Source organism: Diabrotica virgifera, chromosome 9, assembly GCF_917563875.1.
Source record: "Diabrotica virgifera virgifera chromosome 9, PGI_DIABVI_V3a".
Classification (NCBI taxonomy): Eukaryota; Metazoa; Arthropoda; class Insecta; order Coleoptera; family Chrysomelidae; genus Diabrotica; species Diabrotica virgifera.
Genome location: NC_065451.1, coordinates 155,595,236 through 155,609,305, shown reverse-complemented (window position 1 = coordinate 155,609,305; position 14,070 = coordinate 155,595,236). Strand labels below are relative to the sequence as shown.

The following is a 14,070-nucleotide window of genomic DNA, read 5'->3' as shown; positions in this document are numbered from 1 at the left end:
TATTAATTATACCCAAGTAAAGTTAATTTCAAGTGGAAAGCTATTCATTTCAATTAGGATTGTAACGAAGAGGGTTTAATTTTTACATTTCAAAAAGGAAAAAGCAGAGAACGACTTTATTTTCAACATAAGTCAGTCAGTTCTTTTTTTTTATTCATTAATTAATTTATTATTTTATTAATTTATCAAATAAATATTTACTAATTAAAAATTAAAAACCAGTTTATGTTTCCATTCGGTTTAGGGGTGATGCACCATCCCAAATCGTACGTCTCTGTCTCTCCATATGTCTTCAGTGGGGCTACATGAACACTGAACACCTCTGAATCAAAACGAAATCAAACTGCCTATTTTAGCAAAACTATAAAAATAGATCATGTAGCCTCACTGAAGACGACTGAAGAGACAGAAACGTACGTATGGGAATGCTGCATTACCTCTGAACCGAAATTAAACATAAGCTGTTTTTTAATGTTTCATTTTACTCATATTTTGAGTACACGGAATCAACTTCACGGAATCAAGTGATTTGGTTTACTATGTGTTTGCCTTTTTAAAGTCTTTAACTGAAGAGGTTGAGGAGTGGAGAGCTGTTTGTCTCGAGTTGGTCATTCAGAATTATATCTGTATTTTTCATTTTATTAATTTTCATAGATTCTAATAAATATAGCTTAAGGCCTTTATTTTGAATATGCAGAATTTGAAACTGTTCATTAAAAGAATGATTATAATCTAGAAGGTGAAGGCCGTATGTAGAAGTTCCTGTTTTTCTATTGTTGAAAGCCCTTTTGTGATCCGTTTGTCAAAGGTTCTGCCAGTTTGACCGATGTAAGTTTTCGGACAGTCACCACAAGTTAGTTTGTAAACACCACTCTGTAGTTGTTTTCTCTTTCGGCTCTTATTGTTCTTAATATATTTGCTAAAGTTGTTGTTAGTTCTGAAAACTGGTCTTATTCCTTTATTTTTTAAGTATCTGGCTGTTTTTGTTGTTATCTTGCCAGTATAATATGTGATAGAGCAGAAGGTATCGATTTCTTTCTGTGGTGGTGGATAGACTAATTTCAGGGATTTCTTATGGACTTTTTGGTTTAAAACTTTGTTGATTGTTTGTTCGTTATAGCCATTGTTTACCGCTATTTGTTTAATGATGTTCAGTTCTATCTCGAAGTTATTTTTTGACATGGGAATTTCTGTCAGTCTATGTATCATGCTATGGTAGGCTGCTAATTTGTGTTGTGTAGGCTACCATAGCATGACACATAGACTGACAGAAATTCCCATGTCAAAAAATAACTTCGAGATAGAACTGAACATCATTAATCAAATAGCAGTAAACAATGGCTATAACGAACAAACAATTAAGAAAATTTTAAACCAAAAACTCCATTGGAAAGCCCTGAAATTAGTCTATCCACCACCACAGAAAGAACCCAGTACCTTCTGCTCTATCACATATACTGGCAAGATAACAACAAAAATAGCCAGATACATAAAAAAGAAAGAAATAACACCAGCTTTCAGAACTAACAACAACTTAAGTAAATATATTAAGAACAATAAGAGCCGAAAGATAAAACAACTACAGAGTGGTGTTTACAAACTAACTTGTGGTGACTATCCGAAAACTTACATCGATCAAACTGGCAGAACCTTTGACAAACGGATAGCAGAACACAAAAGGACTTTCAACAATAGAGAAACAGACACTTCTACATACGCACTTCACCTTCTAGATCATAATCATTCTTTTAATGAACAGTTTTCGAATTCTGCATATTCAAAATAAAGACCTTAAGCTATCTTTATTAGAATCTATGGAAATTAATAAATTGAAAATACAGATATAATTCTGAATGACCAACTCAAGACAAACAGCTCCCCACTCCTCAACCACTTCAGTTAAAGACTTTAAAAAGGCAAACCCATAGTAATCTAAATCACTTGAAAAAGGCAATCTGCCGAAACAGCTGTAGTCACATAGTTGTAATAATTTTTTTCTACGAGCGTGCAAAAATGTCTACTTTCGCGCACGCATTTTAGTTTAGAAAGTTTCACTTTTTCGCTCGCGTGTTACTTTTCCGCACGCGTGTTACTTTTCCGCACGTGGTTTTTACTTTTCCGCACGCTTGTTAATTTAGATATGTTAATATGGCCTTAAAGTAATTTTAATACATGCAATAAACTAATATTTAGATATTATTTACTAATTTATTTCAAATATATCTTATTGTGTTCCTGTTTTAATGAAATTCACGCGACAATTCGATGAAATAAAATTATTTTGACATAATATTCGAAAGTCAAATCGGTAGACAATAACAGTCGTTTTGAATCATCGTCATGGAAACCAAGATCGTCGTCATGCTAACTAATTATATTGAAAGTTTGGTTTTGACAACTTTGTCAAAGAATTAATTTGTGTATGTATTTTCATATTAATTAAATTAATTGATTAAGATTTGGTAATTTTTTAAAGACTCTTAGAAAAAATATCGTTCCTAACTCCTGCTTCGCGTCGTTCGGCAAACTGCAGTCGCGTGCGGAAAAGAATGACTTTATGCACTTGTTAGGAAAATAACTATTGTGGAAGTATAGAAAACAAACGTTTTCAATGTTTTATTTTTAGATAAAATGAACATCCATCAAGTAACGGTCGAATCAATCAATTATTAAAGTCTAATTTTATGATTTTTTTTTTAATAATTTAGTTAATTTTTTTTTTATATTCTTGCAGGTTTGGGGACTACTAGCTGGTCAACTCAGCCATAACTTCATCTTTTTTACTCTTCTAACCGATTTGCCGAAATATCTAAAAGAAATCTTGAAGATGAACGTTAAAACCAACGCTACCACAACCGCTTTACCTTTCCTAGCCTTGTGGTTGGCGACTATAGTCTTCTCATACACAGAGGATTTTGTAACTAATAGAAATTGGCTGAGTTTATTAACTGCTAGAAAGTTGTACACTGCCTTTTCTTGCATAGTACCTTCTTTATTTTTGGTTCTTATGGTGTACGCAGGATGTAACCGATTGGCAGCCCAGCTGTTAGTTACAGTATCATTCTTCCTAGTTGGACCCTTTTTTTCTGGAATGAAGGTCAACGTCAATGATATTACTATTCATTACGGAGGTAAGTTTCCTTTACAAGTATTTATATATGTATACTATACTTATATATACCATTAAAATAGTTGAAGACTTCTACAGATTTGCTGTACACAAGCCAACACAAAGTAAATAGCAAAGAAGATCAAGTACCAGAAATATTAACAAGGAAAATGGGCATTGTCAACCAAGGATCAGAACTGCTACCGGAAAAATCACAATAGACGAAATAAAACTAGCCCTAAGAAAAGCTAAGAATAACAAATCTCCAGGCGAGGATTGTGTAGTTACTGATGCAATCAAAATCGGAGGCACCTGTATTCTTAAGAAAATAAAAAACCTTTTTAACATGTGCCTTTTAGATGTAAGGGATTGCATATAGATTTTCACTTCGGAAAAAATCAAACGTCAAATGACGAGGGCAGTACGACGGACGGTTTTCATGTCACTTGGAACGCGCCTCTTATATCACACTGTTGCTGACACGAAACTGCAGTCGCGGTGCGAAACTGCCGATGCCGAGACTCCGAGGTGACCGAGTCAGTGCGCGGGTACACTTTGCCGATCGTACCGTTCCGAGCCGACCGCTCTATGCCGATTCAGTGCGCGGGCTCCTTTAGCCTTAGGTGCTCACCAACAGCCGTCTCTCCCCTACCCTTTTCTTAATAATCTTATTAATTTTATATATTATTATATGTTTTTCTTACCATAGGTACCATAATGGCCATTGTCAACGGACTAGGATCCTTTGCCGGTATTATAGGACCTTATATGATTGGAGCTATAGCAAAAAATGAGACGTTGGAAGAATGGAGATTATGTATGTGGATTATATTGGCCGTTTCAATTTTTCTTTCCGCAATTTATTGCCTAACAGCTAAAGCAGAGAGGCAAAGTTGGGACTTTCCAGAAAAAGAACTTGAAGGCACGTTAGCTGAAGTAACTTAATGTAATCATATTATACTCATTATAGGTACATAACAATGTATAACTGCTTCACTATTAAAAGTATTAATAAATGTTATTTGGTGGAATATTATTGTATTATTAACACGTTTGTAGTCGTAATAGATGCCATTAAAAACGGAGGCCACATTTTTATAGGTAAAATGAAAAATCTCTTCAGCTTATGCCTTCATCAAAAGTCGATACCTGAAAAATGGAAAAACGCAGCCATACTTTTGTATAAGAAGGGAGATAAAACAGACTTACAACATTACAGATCCCCTAGCCTGCTAAACCACTTATACAAAATATTTTCAAAAGTAATGACATTAAGAGTAGAAAATAAACTAGATTATTACCAGCCAAAAGAACAAGCTGGATTTCGCCCATACTTTGCAACAAACGACCATCTGCAGGCTGTAGAGTTATTAATGGAAAAATCAGTAGAATATAATAAGCTCCTTGTCCTAGCATTCGTGGATTTTCATAAAGCCTTTGACACGATGGATCTGGATAGCAAGCTCTAAATGAATACTGCATTGACCCTCGTTATAGTACACTCATCTATAATATTTCTGAAGAGGCAACAATAAGTGTTAGATACATGATAAAACCATACAAATATGCATAGAACGCGGCGTAAGACAAGGTGACATACACTCTCCAAAACTATCCATAACTGTTCTTGAATATGCTCTTAAGATGCTCAACTGGGACAGTAAAGAGATCACAATACAGGGTGTCCCGGAAAATAGTGCGTTCCTTTAAGATATGGAGAGAATACACAATTTGGAACAAATAAGTCCTATACCATTTTTTTCTAAAGTTAACCGTTTCCAAAAAAAAAGTTAACATTGTTTTCCATATACCTGTATTTTAATGTTTGGAAATTTTAATAAACCGGCAACATCGTAGGCACTACGGAATAATAACATAATAAGAACTCGTTTGTGATTGTGATTAACAGTATTTAAAATAATCCAACCTAATAGTAGGTAATACTTATGTATTTACTATTTGTTAACTAAAATTATTTTCTTTTGAAATGTATTGAAATACCTATTGCATAATTTTAAACGAATTACACATCTTTTAACATAAAAACACATCTTTTAACTGAACTAGTATTATGTATTTAGTAAGGTTTAAATGGGTTGAATGCTGAGTATTGCTGAGGGCTTTAACCCGCCATTACACGCGCTATGAGGGAATCCCTCACCATATTTGTTTATAAGCAATGAAATTGTGTAAACTAATACGATAACCTTAAGCACCCAGGAATGCCTTTAGCATGGTTCATGAGAGGTTATGAAAAAGTTATAGAATATTTTAGGCGGTCAGTGTGCTGTGTGATAGTTGAAAGAAGAGACATCCCTCTTCAAGTGAGGGAATTCCTCACTGCGCGTGCAATCACGGTGAAATCACGTTTCTGTTATCTCAAAGAAACTTATAGGTTTTTATTTAATATTTAGGTAGGTTTAAATAAAATATTATTGTTTGGATTAGGTTAGGAACAGTGGCACACCAAGGGGGGGTTTGGGGGTTAAAATCCCACAGAGCATATAGAAATATATATAAAAGAAGGTAGGAAAATGTAACTTGTCTTTCACAAATAATACAAAAAACTTTCGGTGCCCAAGCAAACCCCCCCCCCCCCCAGAGGGAAATTCTAGGGTTAAGAACCCACCTCAGACGTCGTTATCAAAATACAAAATATTAATAGTTAATTACATAAATGCCACAAAGAAATAGCTTCAGAACAGTTGTTAATTTTAATTTGTATTTTTAGTAAAATGAATTCGCGTAAAGAACGTTAATTTCTTCAGTGGCTTGCTGAAATTGAAACTTTTGATCTATATTATTTTTACTTTTGTTTTGTTAAATTAATAAAAAAAATTGGTTTACGAAACTTTCTATAATATATGAGTACAACACATTTTATATTTATACATGTTGACATTCATTCTTTCTCGAAATGAGTCGAATTTATGTAGGTGAGGGCGACGCTCATACGCGTGCAACCACGTCACAATAGAGGACGCGTGTAACGGCGGGTTAACTGAATTACATAGTTTAAATAGTTTACAGTGGAACTTAAATACACCAGATAATGTCTCAGTAATTTGTTTACTTGTGAACTGAAATAACTAAGTTGTACTTACTTGAAAATAATTAATATACCGAATAGATGTTTCAAGTAACCTGTCACAAACACCATTCATAGGTAATAACATAATAGGTAATACACTCACTATTCGAAAACACTAAACAGGATTCTTTAAAACTATCTGTTTACTATCCATCTTCTATCTATTTATTTACATGGGACTGTCTATGCTTAAATTTGCGTACCGCACATAGTTGTCAGATTTAAATTTGCCTACCAAAATCCATTTTAATTTTTTGGTCAAACGGTTGCATTTAGAAAAAAATGTTATAAGAGTTTTTTGTTCTACATGGTGCCTTCTACCTATACCTTTAAGGAACGCACTATTTTCCGGGACACCCTGTATATGGAAAAAAGTTAAATAATCTTGGTTTTGCAGACGACATAATCCTTATATTATAACTGATGACCCAGCAGAAGCAAAGGAAATGCTAAATGAGTTAAACGCTATCTGCTGGAAAATGGGCCTGAAAAGGAGCTTTGCTAAAATTAAATTTATGACTTATCTATATATTATATACAGTGCGGTGGAATAAGTGTTGCCCCCCTCCCTGTTAACTTGTTTATTTTAAGAATATAAGCAAAACGCTCGGACAGGTCGATTTTTAAACTAACCATAGTATATTATAGCATCAACGTTTCGAACTTTACGCGATCCCTCTTCAGGTGACAGCCATAACTTTGATTTTTTTAAATGGTAAAGTACATCAAGTGACACCTCATTTAACAGCTTTTGAAATACTGATTTCTAAAACGTATAATCCTTTAATCCTTTTTGAGATCGTAGGCGCAAAATTTCGGTCGAACTCTTTTTAAACGCATTTATTTTTTTCGAATTCTGAGAAAACTAAGTATTTTTGAAAAATTTAAACGCAGAATGAAAGATTAGATTATTACCGATGGCTGACAGTCCCTTAGAATAAACAAAAAGATTGTTTTGAATGATATATTTGAAATTAAAAATCACACTAAATTTTCTCTTTTTTCACCACTGTGATTTATTAAAATAAACATTCTAGGAGTTCTTAGGGATTTTGGACCATCGAGAATACTGTAATATTTCATTCTGCGCTTAAATTTTTCAAAAATATTTATTAGTTTTTTCAGGATTCGAAAAAAATGATTGCATTTAGAAAGAATTCGACCGAAATTTTGCGCCTACGCTCTCAAACAGGATTAAAGTATTATACATTTTTGAAATCAGTATTTTAAGAGTTTTTAAATGAGGTGTCACATGATCTACTTTCCCATTTAAAAAAATCAAATGTATGGCTGTCACCTGAAGAGGGATCGCGTAAAGTTCGAAACGTTGACGCTATAATATACTATGGTTAGTTTAAAAATCGACCTGTCCGAGCGTTTTGCTTATATCCTTAAAATAAACAAGTTAACAGGGGGGCAACACTTATTCCACCGCACTGTATTATAAATTATACGTAAACAAGAAGTAGAACTAGTGGAAAAGTATATTTACTTAGGTCATTTAATTAGAATTGGAACATTGGCAGAGATATCCAGAGACACTAACTCTAACGAAGGCAACATCGCCGAAAATGAGGGTTGCTCAAAGGCGTATGGAAAGATCAATGCTAGGCGCAACCAGAGGCGTGCGGTCCATGGAAGCCGGGGAAGCGCCGCTTCCCTATTTATTCGTCGATATAAGAAAATATGCTATTCATTAATATTTAATAATAAAATGTTTTCCCTAATCCAAATAATCTACATATTACCTAGCCAATAGGCATTGAAAAATATTAAAAATTAATCGCGTACGAACGAACTCAATATGCACACAATTCAACTATTTGGTCCACTCCTGGCAGAAGCGCATCTCAAAATCGCCGCTTGTCATGCAGTTGTCCCTTTTAAAATTGGTCAGGGTTCAATGACCGCACCCACTAGTCGCGCGAATGGACCGTGATAGTGTGACGTCAAAACGTCAAAATTTTTCCAAACACGTTGTGTCTAGGTATACGCTAACGTGTACGAATAAAAAAGTTAGGTAGAATTAAACGTCATAACAAATATTTTTCTATCAAACAAACACTAAACATATCAAAATAGCGTGTATCAAAATATACAGTCACTGCCCACGTGTTCAAATAAAAAAGTTTAACTTTTTTATTTGCGTACATTTTAGCGTGTACCTAGACACAACGTGTTTGGAAAACTTTTTTTTACGTTTTGACGTCACGACTATCCCGGTCCATTTTGGTATGCCATGGAAGCGCTCGTCCTATCGCCTTCCCGAAAGTGAGATGCTCCGACTGTTACTGCTGCTAAGGGGTGCTTAGGTATTACATACATTCGCTTAAAGAATATTTCGAATTAAATTTTTTGCAGAGATATTAATTTCCTTTTACTGACCTTTTATTTGACATTTTACAGAAATCAAATGGTATTGAATTTTGTATAAGACAAATTGATGACTTTATTAATACGATAATTAAAAAAACGAGAGCAGTTTAAAAATATTTGGGATAAAACTGAACATATGGGGTTTGAATATAAAAGAAAAATAATGAAGATTGATAATTTCGGAGACAGAGAGACAGAGAAAACAGAGGAAACAAAAAGACCTTTTGATAATATTTTAAAACAAATGAATTCTAGCTTTCAAAATTTTAAGGATGTAAAATTTGTAGAATTATATATAATCTTAATATTTCTAATTTTAATTCATCAAAATTTCTCACAGAGGAATTTATGTCATTACGATTAAATAATGAAAATTTTTTGATATCCCAGCTTTGCATTCTCAGTTAAGTATCATTTATGAAACAACTGACATGAATGATAAAGAAATACCCAGAAATCTGGGATTTCTTTATAACTACTGGTTTAAACAAGTCAGTGTGTGAAGTGGTCAAGTTGTGTGAATTAGTACTACTAACTATCCCAGCCACGTGCATCAGTTGAACGAAGTTTTGCAGTATTAAGATGCATTAAAAGTTTCAAATTAAGAGTTTAAAAGAAATTCAACAAGCGAAGACAGACTTTGAAAGTTAGCCCTATTATCCATTAAAAAAGACTGCATTCAACAATTATCAGAAGTTGATAGGAGAATAGACCTCGAGTATAAATAAGTGTCATTTTAGTGAAAGTTATGTGTTGTGGAAAATGCCTCGGAATATATTATTTTTAAATAGTATTCTTCTTTAGAAAACCAAGCCCGGCGCGAGGACTCAAGGTCCGAGCTAGCAATACAGATCAATGATAGGTCACTAGTCACTAGAAATAGCGGGAATAGAGTGCCTCACGCATTCACGCGTCACGGATTTAGTGTGTGAGTCCTTGTACGCAGGACGTCTCACATAATTAAGTACTTTGCTGATAGAGAGCCCCTGTGCATCAGAGTGTTATCACGTGGAACGTTGCTCGACCCTCGACCCTTAAGAAAATATTTTTATATCCTTATTGAATCGCTTCCCCTTTCGAAAAAGTCACCGCATGCCACTGGGCGCAACCCTACAGAATAAAATAAGAAATGAAGATCTCAGACAAAGAACCGGTATCACAGATTTCATAGAACGTGTCGCCAAGCTAGAATGGAACTGGGCAGGACACGTCGCCAGGCTGAAGGATTCAAGAAGGACACGAAAGCTGATGGAATAGAGGCCAAGAGGAGATAAACGCAGTAGAGAAAGGCCGCCTACTCGATGGACAGATGATATCAGGCGGATTAGTAAAAACTGGCAACAATTAGCACAAAACCGTGAAGTGTGGAAACCATTGGGGAGACCTATGTCCAACAGTGAACGTAAATTGGTTGGATGATGATTAACACGTCTCTGAGACTTGCAGATTTTTGTTTTAATACATAATCATGTTCAATTTTATTTAAAAATAAGATTTCCAAAATACCACGCCTTAAAAATTCTTAATAACCTAGGAGTATAAATTTAAAATCTTCTGTGTACTTAGGTCATTTCAAACGATCGAAAAAGCGCGAGAACACTGGTGACGTCACATAGCTATTTTCTGTAACGACAGATATTGTGTCTCTATTTAAGTTAGTATAACTATTTTGTTTATACTGGTTTTTGATACAGTTTTTGAAGAGATAGTATTGAATTGTGTGTATGAAGTCATTTTAAGTAAATATTTAATATCAATTGCCTGCGTATTTTAAACAAAAAATAGAACTTTTGATATGCACTTCGCTGATGTACATTATAGGTTTAAATGATATTAACGTATACAATATTTTTCCGAAACTGTTTTTACTATGTAAGTACATAATCATAATAATAAAGTTGTATGTTCATAACCTAAAAATAAATAACTAGTGTATAAACATATGTATACGCTGTGAGCTCGTACGTAGAGGGGATATTTAAAAATTCGCGAGAGCCAGTAGTGACAAGTCTGTAAACGTTTACTGGAAATTTGACATAAATGTCAAAGTGATTAATTTAAAATTAAAAATAAAAACATTAATTAAAAAAATATTAGTTGGTCAAAGCTGTGGTATATATTTTTACCTTAAATATACTTACGTTTTAAATACTGAATTTAAGTTTTTTTAATGTTCCGTAATATGTAATTATAAATTAATCTATTAATCTTAGCGCCATCTACACGATAATTGTGAAAGTATCCGAGGTAAGAAATTAATATTTTATCAATAGAACGTCAAAATGATTAGCAAAATCTTAAAAAAAATCGATTACAATTTAATTACTTTTTTGCGTTGTAAATATTAAGCGATAACAATTAAATAATAAATTTAAAAATTACCGGTGAGAGTTGCATTACTAATCCGCTAGGAGCGACACCAGCGAAGCTCAGAGCGTATAGTCGGTTCCCTAATCTCAGAGATAACTGTCTATTAATTTTAGTAATTCTTTTTTTGCCAGACAGAGGCACGGCTGGAAATTACTATACAACCAAGCACGAATGTACTCATAGTCAATATTCAGAGTAAACAAACGTTAATAACATAAATCTTATGCCAAGCAATAACTATTTATTTACACCATAATACAGGGTGTTTCATTGGGAAACGGAAATACTTTAATGGTGAATAGAGGTCACCGAGCCGGTTCTAGATATACTAAAGATATGTTTTGCCCTACCGACTTTTATAATTGGGTTACAGGGTGTTTTATCGATTTTTGCCCATGTCTTTCCTAAGTTATAACTTTGGAACCACCATGTATGTTTTTTTGATATTTGGTACACACATGTCTCATTCAAAACCCAAACGACCGACATACTAACCATAAGAAAAATCCAGGTCCGGATTAACAAAAAATTATAAAGTAATTGTGACCTCAAAAAAACACCCTGTATGTTTAAATTTTGAAAATCTGTTTGCATATTTGAAAAGAGCACAAAAAACTCAATTTAATAGTTCTCTTCAATTTTTTAGCCAGACAATTTTATGACTTTATTTTGAAATTATATTGAATTTTTTAAGAACTCTGACATTAAAAAGTTGGTATTATTAACTTTTAGTTATAAATTATTAAAGTTAATGAATAAATACTTATTTTAAAAATAATCAAAACTTATTTACCACATTGGAATAACTCAATTTCTCCATCTATTGTGATTAACAAAAAAAAAATATAAAGTAATTGTGACATTGAAACAACACTCTGTATATTAAAATTTTGAAAATTTGTTTGCATATTTTAAAAGAGAATAAAAAACTGCGTTAATAGGTGCATGTTAATATTTTGCGCAGATAATTTAATTACGGCAATTTTGAAATCATATTGATTAATTCTCTCACGGTGACAAGAAGCTGCCAGAAAAATAAAGGTAATTAGAAAATCGATTCGAAATCTTTTAAAACGGGCAAGCAAATGCATCGACAAAATGACGGACATTTTGAGCAACTGCTATAGTTCAGATATTTTTAATTTCTGTTAAATTGTTGAATTGTTTAAACGAATTTTTTTTACTAGATATAGCTGTTTTTTTTTAATTCTTTACTAAATCATTAAAATATCCCAATTCTTGCAATTCTAATTTTTAATGATGTGCATACAGCTTCAAATCCAGAGAATCCATGAAGCCAGCGTAGTAAATAAGTATTAAGTATTTTTAAAATAGGTATTGATCCATTAACATTAAATTATTAAAAGTTAATAATTCCTGGTTTTTGATCTCAGACTTCTTTGGAATTTCAATATAATTTCAAAATGGATGTAATTAAATCATCTGCGCAAAAAATTAAGATGAACCTTTAATCGCAGTTTTTTATGCTCTTTTAAAATGCGCAAACAAATTTTCAAAATTTCAATATACAGGGTGTTGGTTCAAGGTCAAAATTACTTTATATTTTGACACTACATAATGACATTTCATGGGTTAATTAAGTTATATCGGCGATTTTTTGTGTTTTCTGCGTTACTCCTTTAATTTTTAGATTTTTAGTCTGCTTTTATATAAAAAGCAGTTGTTTTTAGAACTCTTTAGCGACGTTCGTATAATATAATATTATGGGTTACCGTCGAAGGCCACAATGATCAACCAAAAAAGAAGATGTATTTGGTGATTTTTTCTAGTGACATTATTGGGTGTGAATCAGCCTTTTTTAGTTTAGTCTGCTGGTTTAAAAACAAGTATAGTATTATACATATGGGACCGTTCAAGTATTACGTAACGCAGATTGGGGGTCAAAAATCTTCAAAAATTGCGTTACGCAACTGTTAAACTCCTATAAGAGTGCATTACGTAGGGGGGGTTAAAAATCTTCAAAAATCGCGTTACGTAATACTTGAACGCTCCCTATGCTATCCAGCATTCGATTCGATTCCAGCAATAAAATACCTGGTAAATAGCTTTTCCCAAAAATGGCCTTTTTTTATCTGCCCAGACCAATTTTATTATTCTGTGGCAAAACCTTCTAAGATTGTTGTCATATTTGACGTTTTAAAATGATATTTTGTATGTCTAGTAAAATTTTATTTAAACACTAATAATTTTTGAACCCATGAAATAACTACGCAATGCCATGGCATCCTTTAAAATGTCTTTGCGGCAAGTTTACTTTAGGCCAAAGGTATGTACTTGTAATTATGATGCAGTTGGCATTATTAAATGCCTACCATTTGCGAGTTGTTCTAAACATTGCTATAACAGAAATGATACAAGATCGAAATGTAACGAGTCAAGTTTGTCCCAATTATGTCTATAAACCAGTTGAGAATATAGAGGGTGGAACTTTTGAGTGGGATCACGACATGGAGGCTGGCATACTCTATGCATTCTTTACAAGGTAAGATCATATCATATGTATTAAGCAGCAAATTCCCATTCTAGAATAATAAAATATTACGAGTATGTATATGTATATCTCTCTCCTATGGAGCCATAGCCCAACTCGAGCCTTGGTCTTCTTTAGGATCCGTGTTTCAAGTATCCATTTCCTGGACATCTCCTCCAGTGATCCACCCACAATATCTCTTTCGAATTGGTTCTCACTACGTCTATCCGTCTTTGTCTTAGCTTTCGTTCAAAAATATTAATAAGGTTTACTCTATTTTCTGTCCTGGTCCATGTCTCTACGCCGTATGTTGCTATTCGCGGTGTGCAAGTACTTGGAAGGAATAGCGGAGAAATATTGTAGCTTTTTTAAATAATTCATATTGTCAATTGAAATGGTCAAATTGACGTACATTTCAAACCTACTGTCGTTGAAGAAGAAAAATTATATATTGCTCCACAATATTGATATAATATGCAATTATTATATAAAGGTAAATTTAATTAATTGTATTTTACTTGCAGTACTGCATTTTAATAACTAATACATACAATTGTTTACGTTTTAATAACATAACCTGAATCTTATTTTTTCTTCTTATTATTTCTTTTGGACTATGGCCTTGACAATTAT

General features: G+C 33.1%; 2 protein-coding genes across 6 annotated transcripts in view; one reads left to right on the top strand and one right to left on the bottom strand.

The window, feature by feature from the left end:
* LOC114342101 (fibrillin-1) overlaps positions 1 to 14,070 on the bottom strand; it is a 423,761-nt gene that overhangs the window by 215,534 nt on the left and 194,157 nt on the right. The gene's annotated exons all lie outside the window — the stretch shown is intronic.
* LOC126892259 (putative inorganic phosphate cotransporter) overlaps positions 1 to 14,070 on the top strand; it is a 59,294-nt gene that overhangs the window by 10,488 nt on the left and 34,736 nt on the right. The window contains exons 4-5 of one of the 5 annotated variants that reach the window (XM_050661767.1): positions 2,735 to 3,131; positions 3,819 to 4,140. The exons of 2 other annotated variants lie outside the window; for them this stretch is intronic. In XM_050661767.1, the coding sequence (XP_050517724.1) occupies positions 2,735 to 3,131; positions 3,819 to 4,054 (633 nt within the window). In that variant the 3' untranslated portion in view covers positions 4,055 to 4,140. Of the gene's footprint in view, positions 1 to 2,734; positions 3,132 to 3,818; positions 4,141 to 13,233; positions 13,450 to 14,070 lie in introns of those variants that run through there. 2 more of the 5 variants (XM_050661771.1, XM_050661768.1) reach the window with 2 other exon arrangements.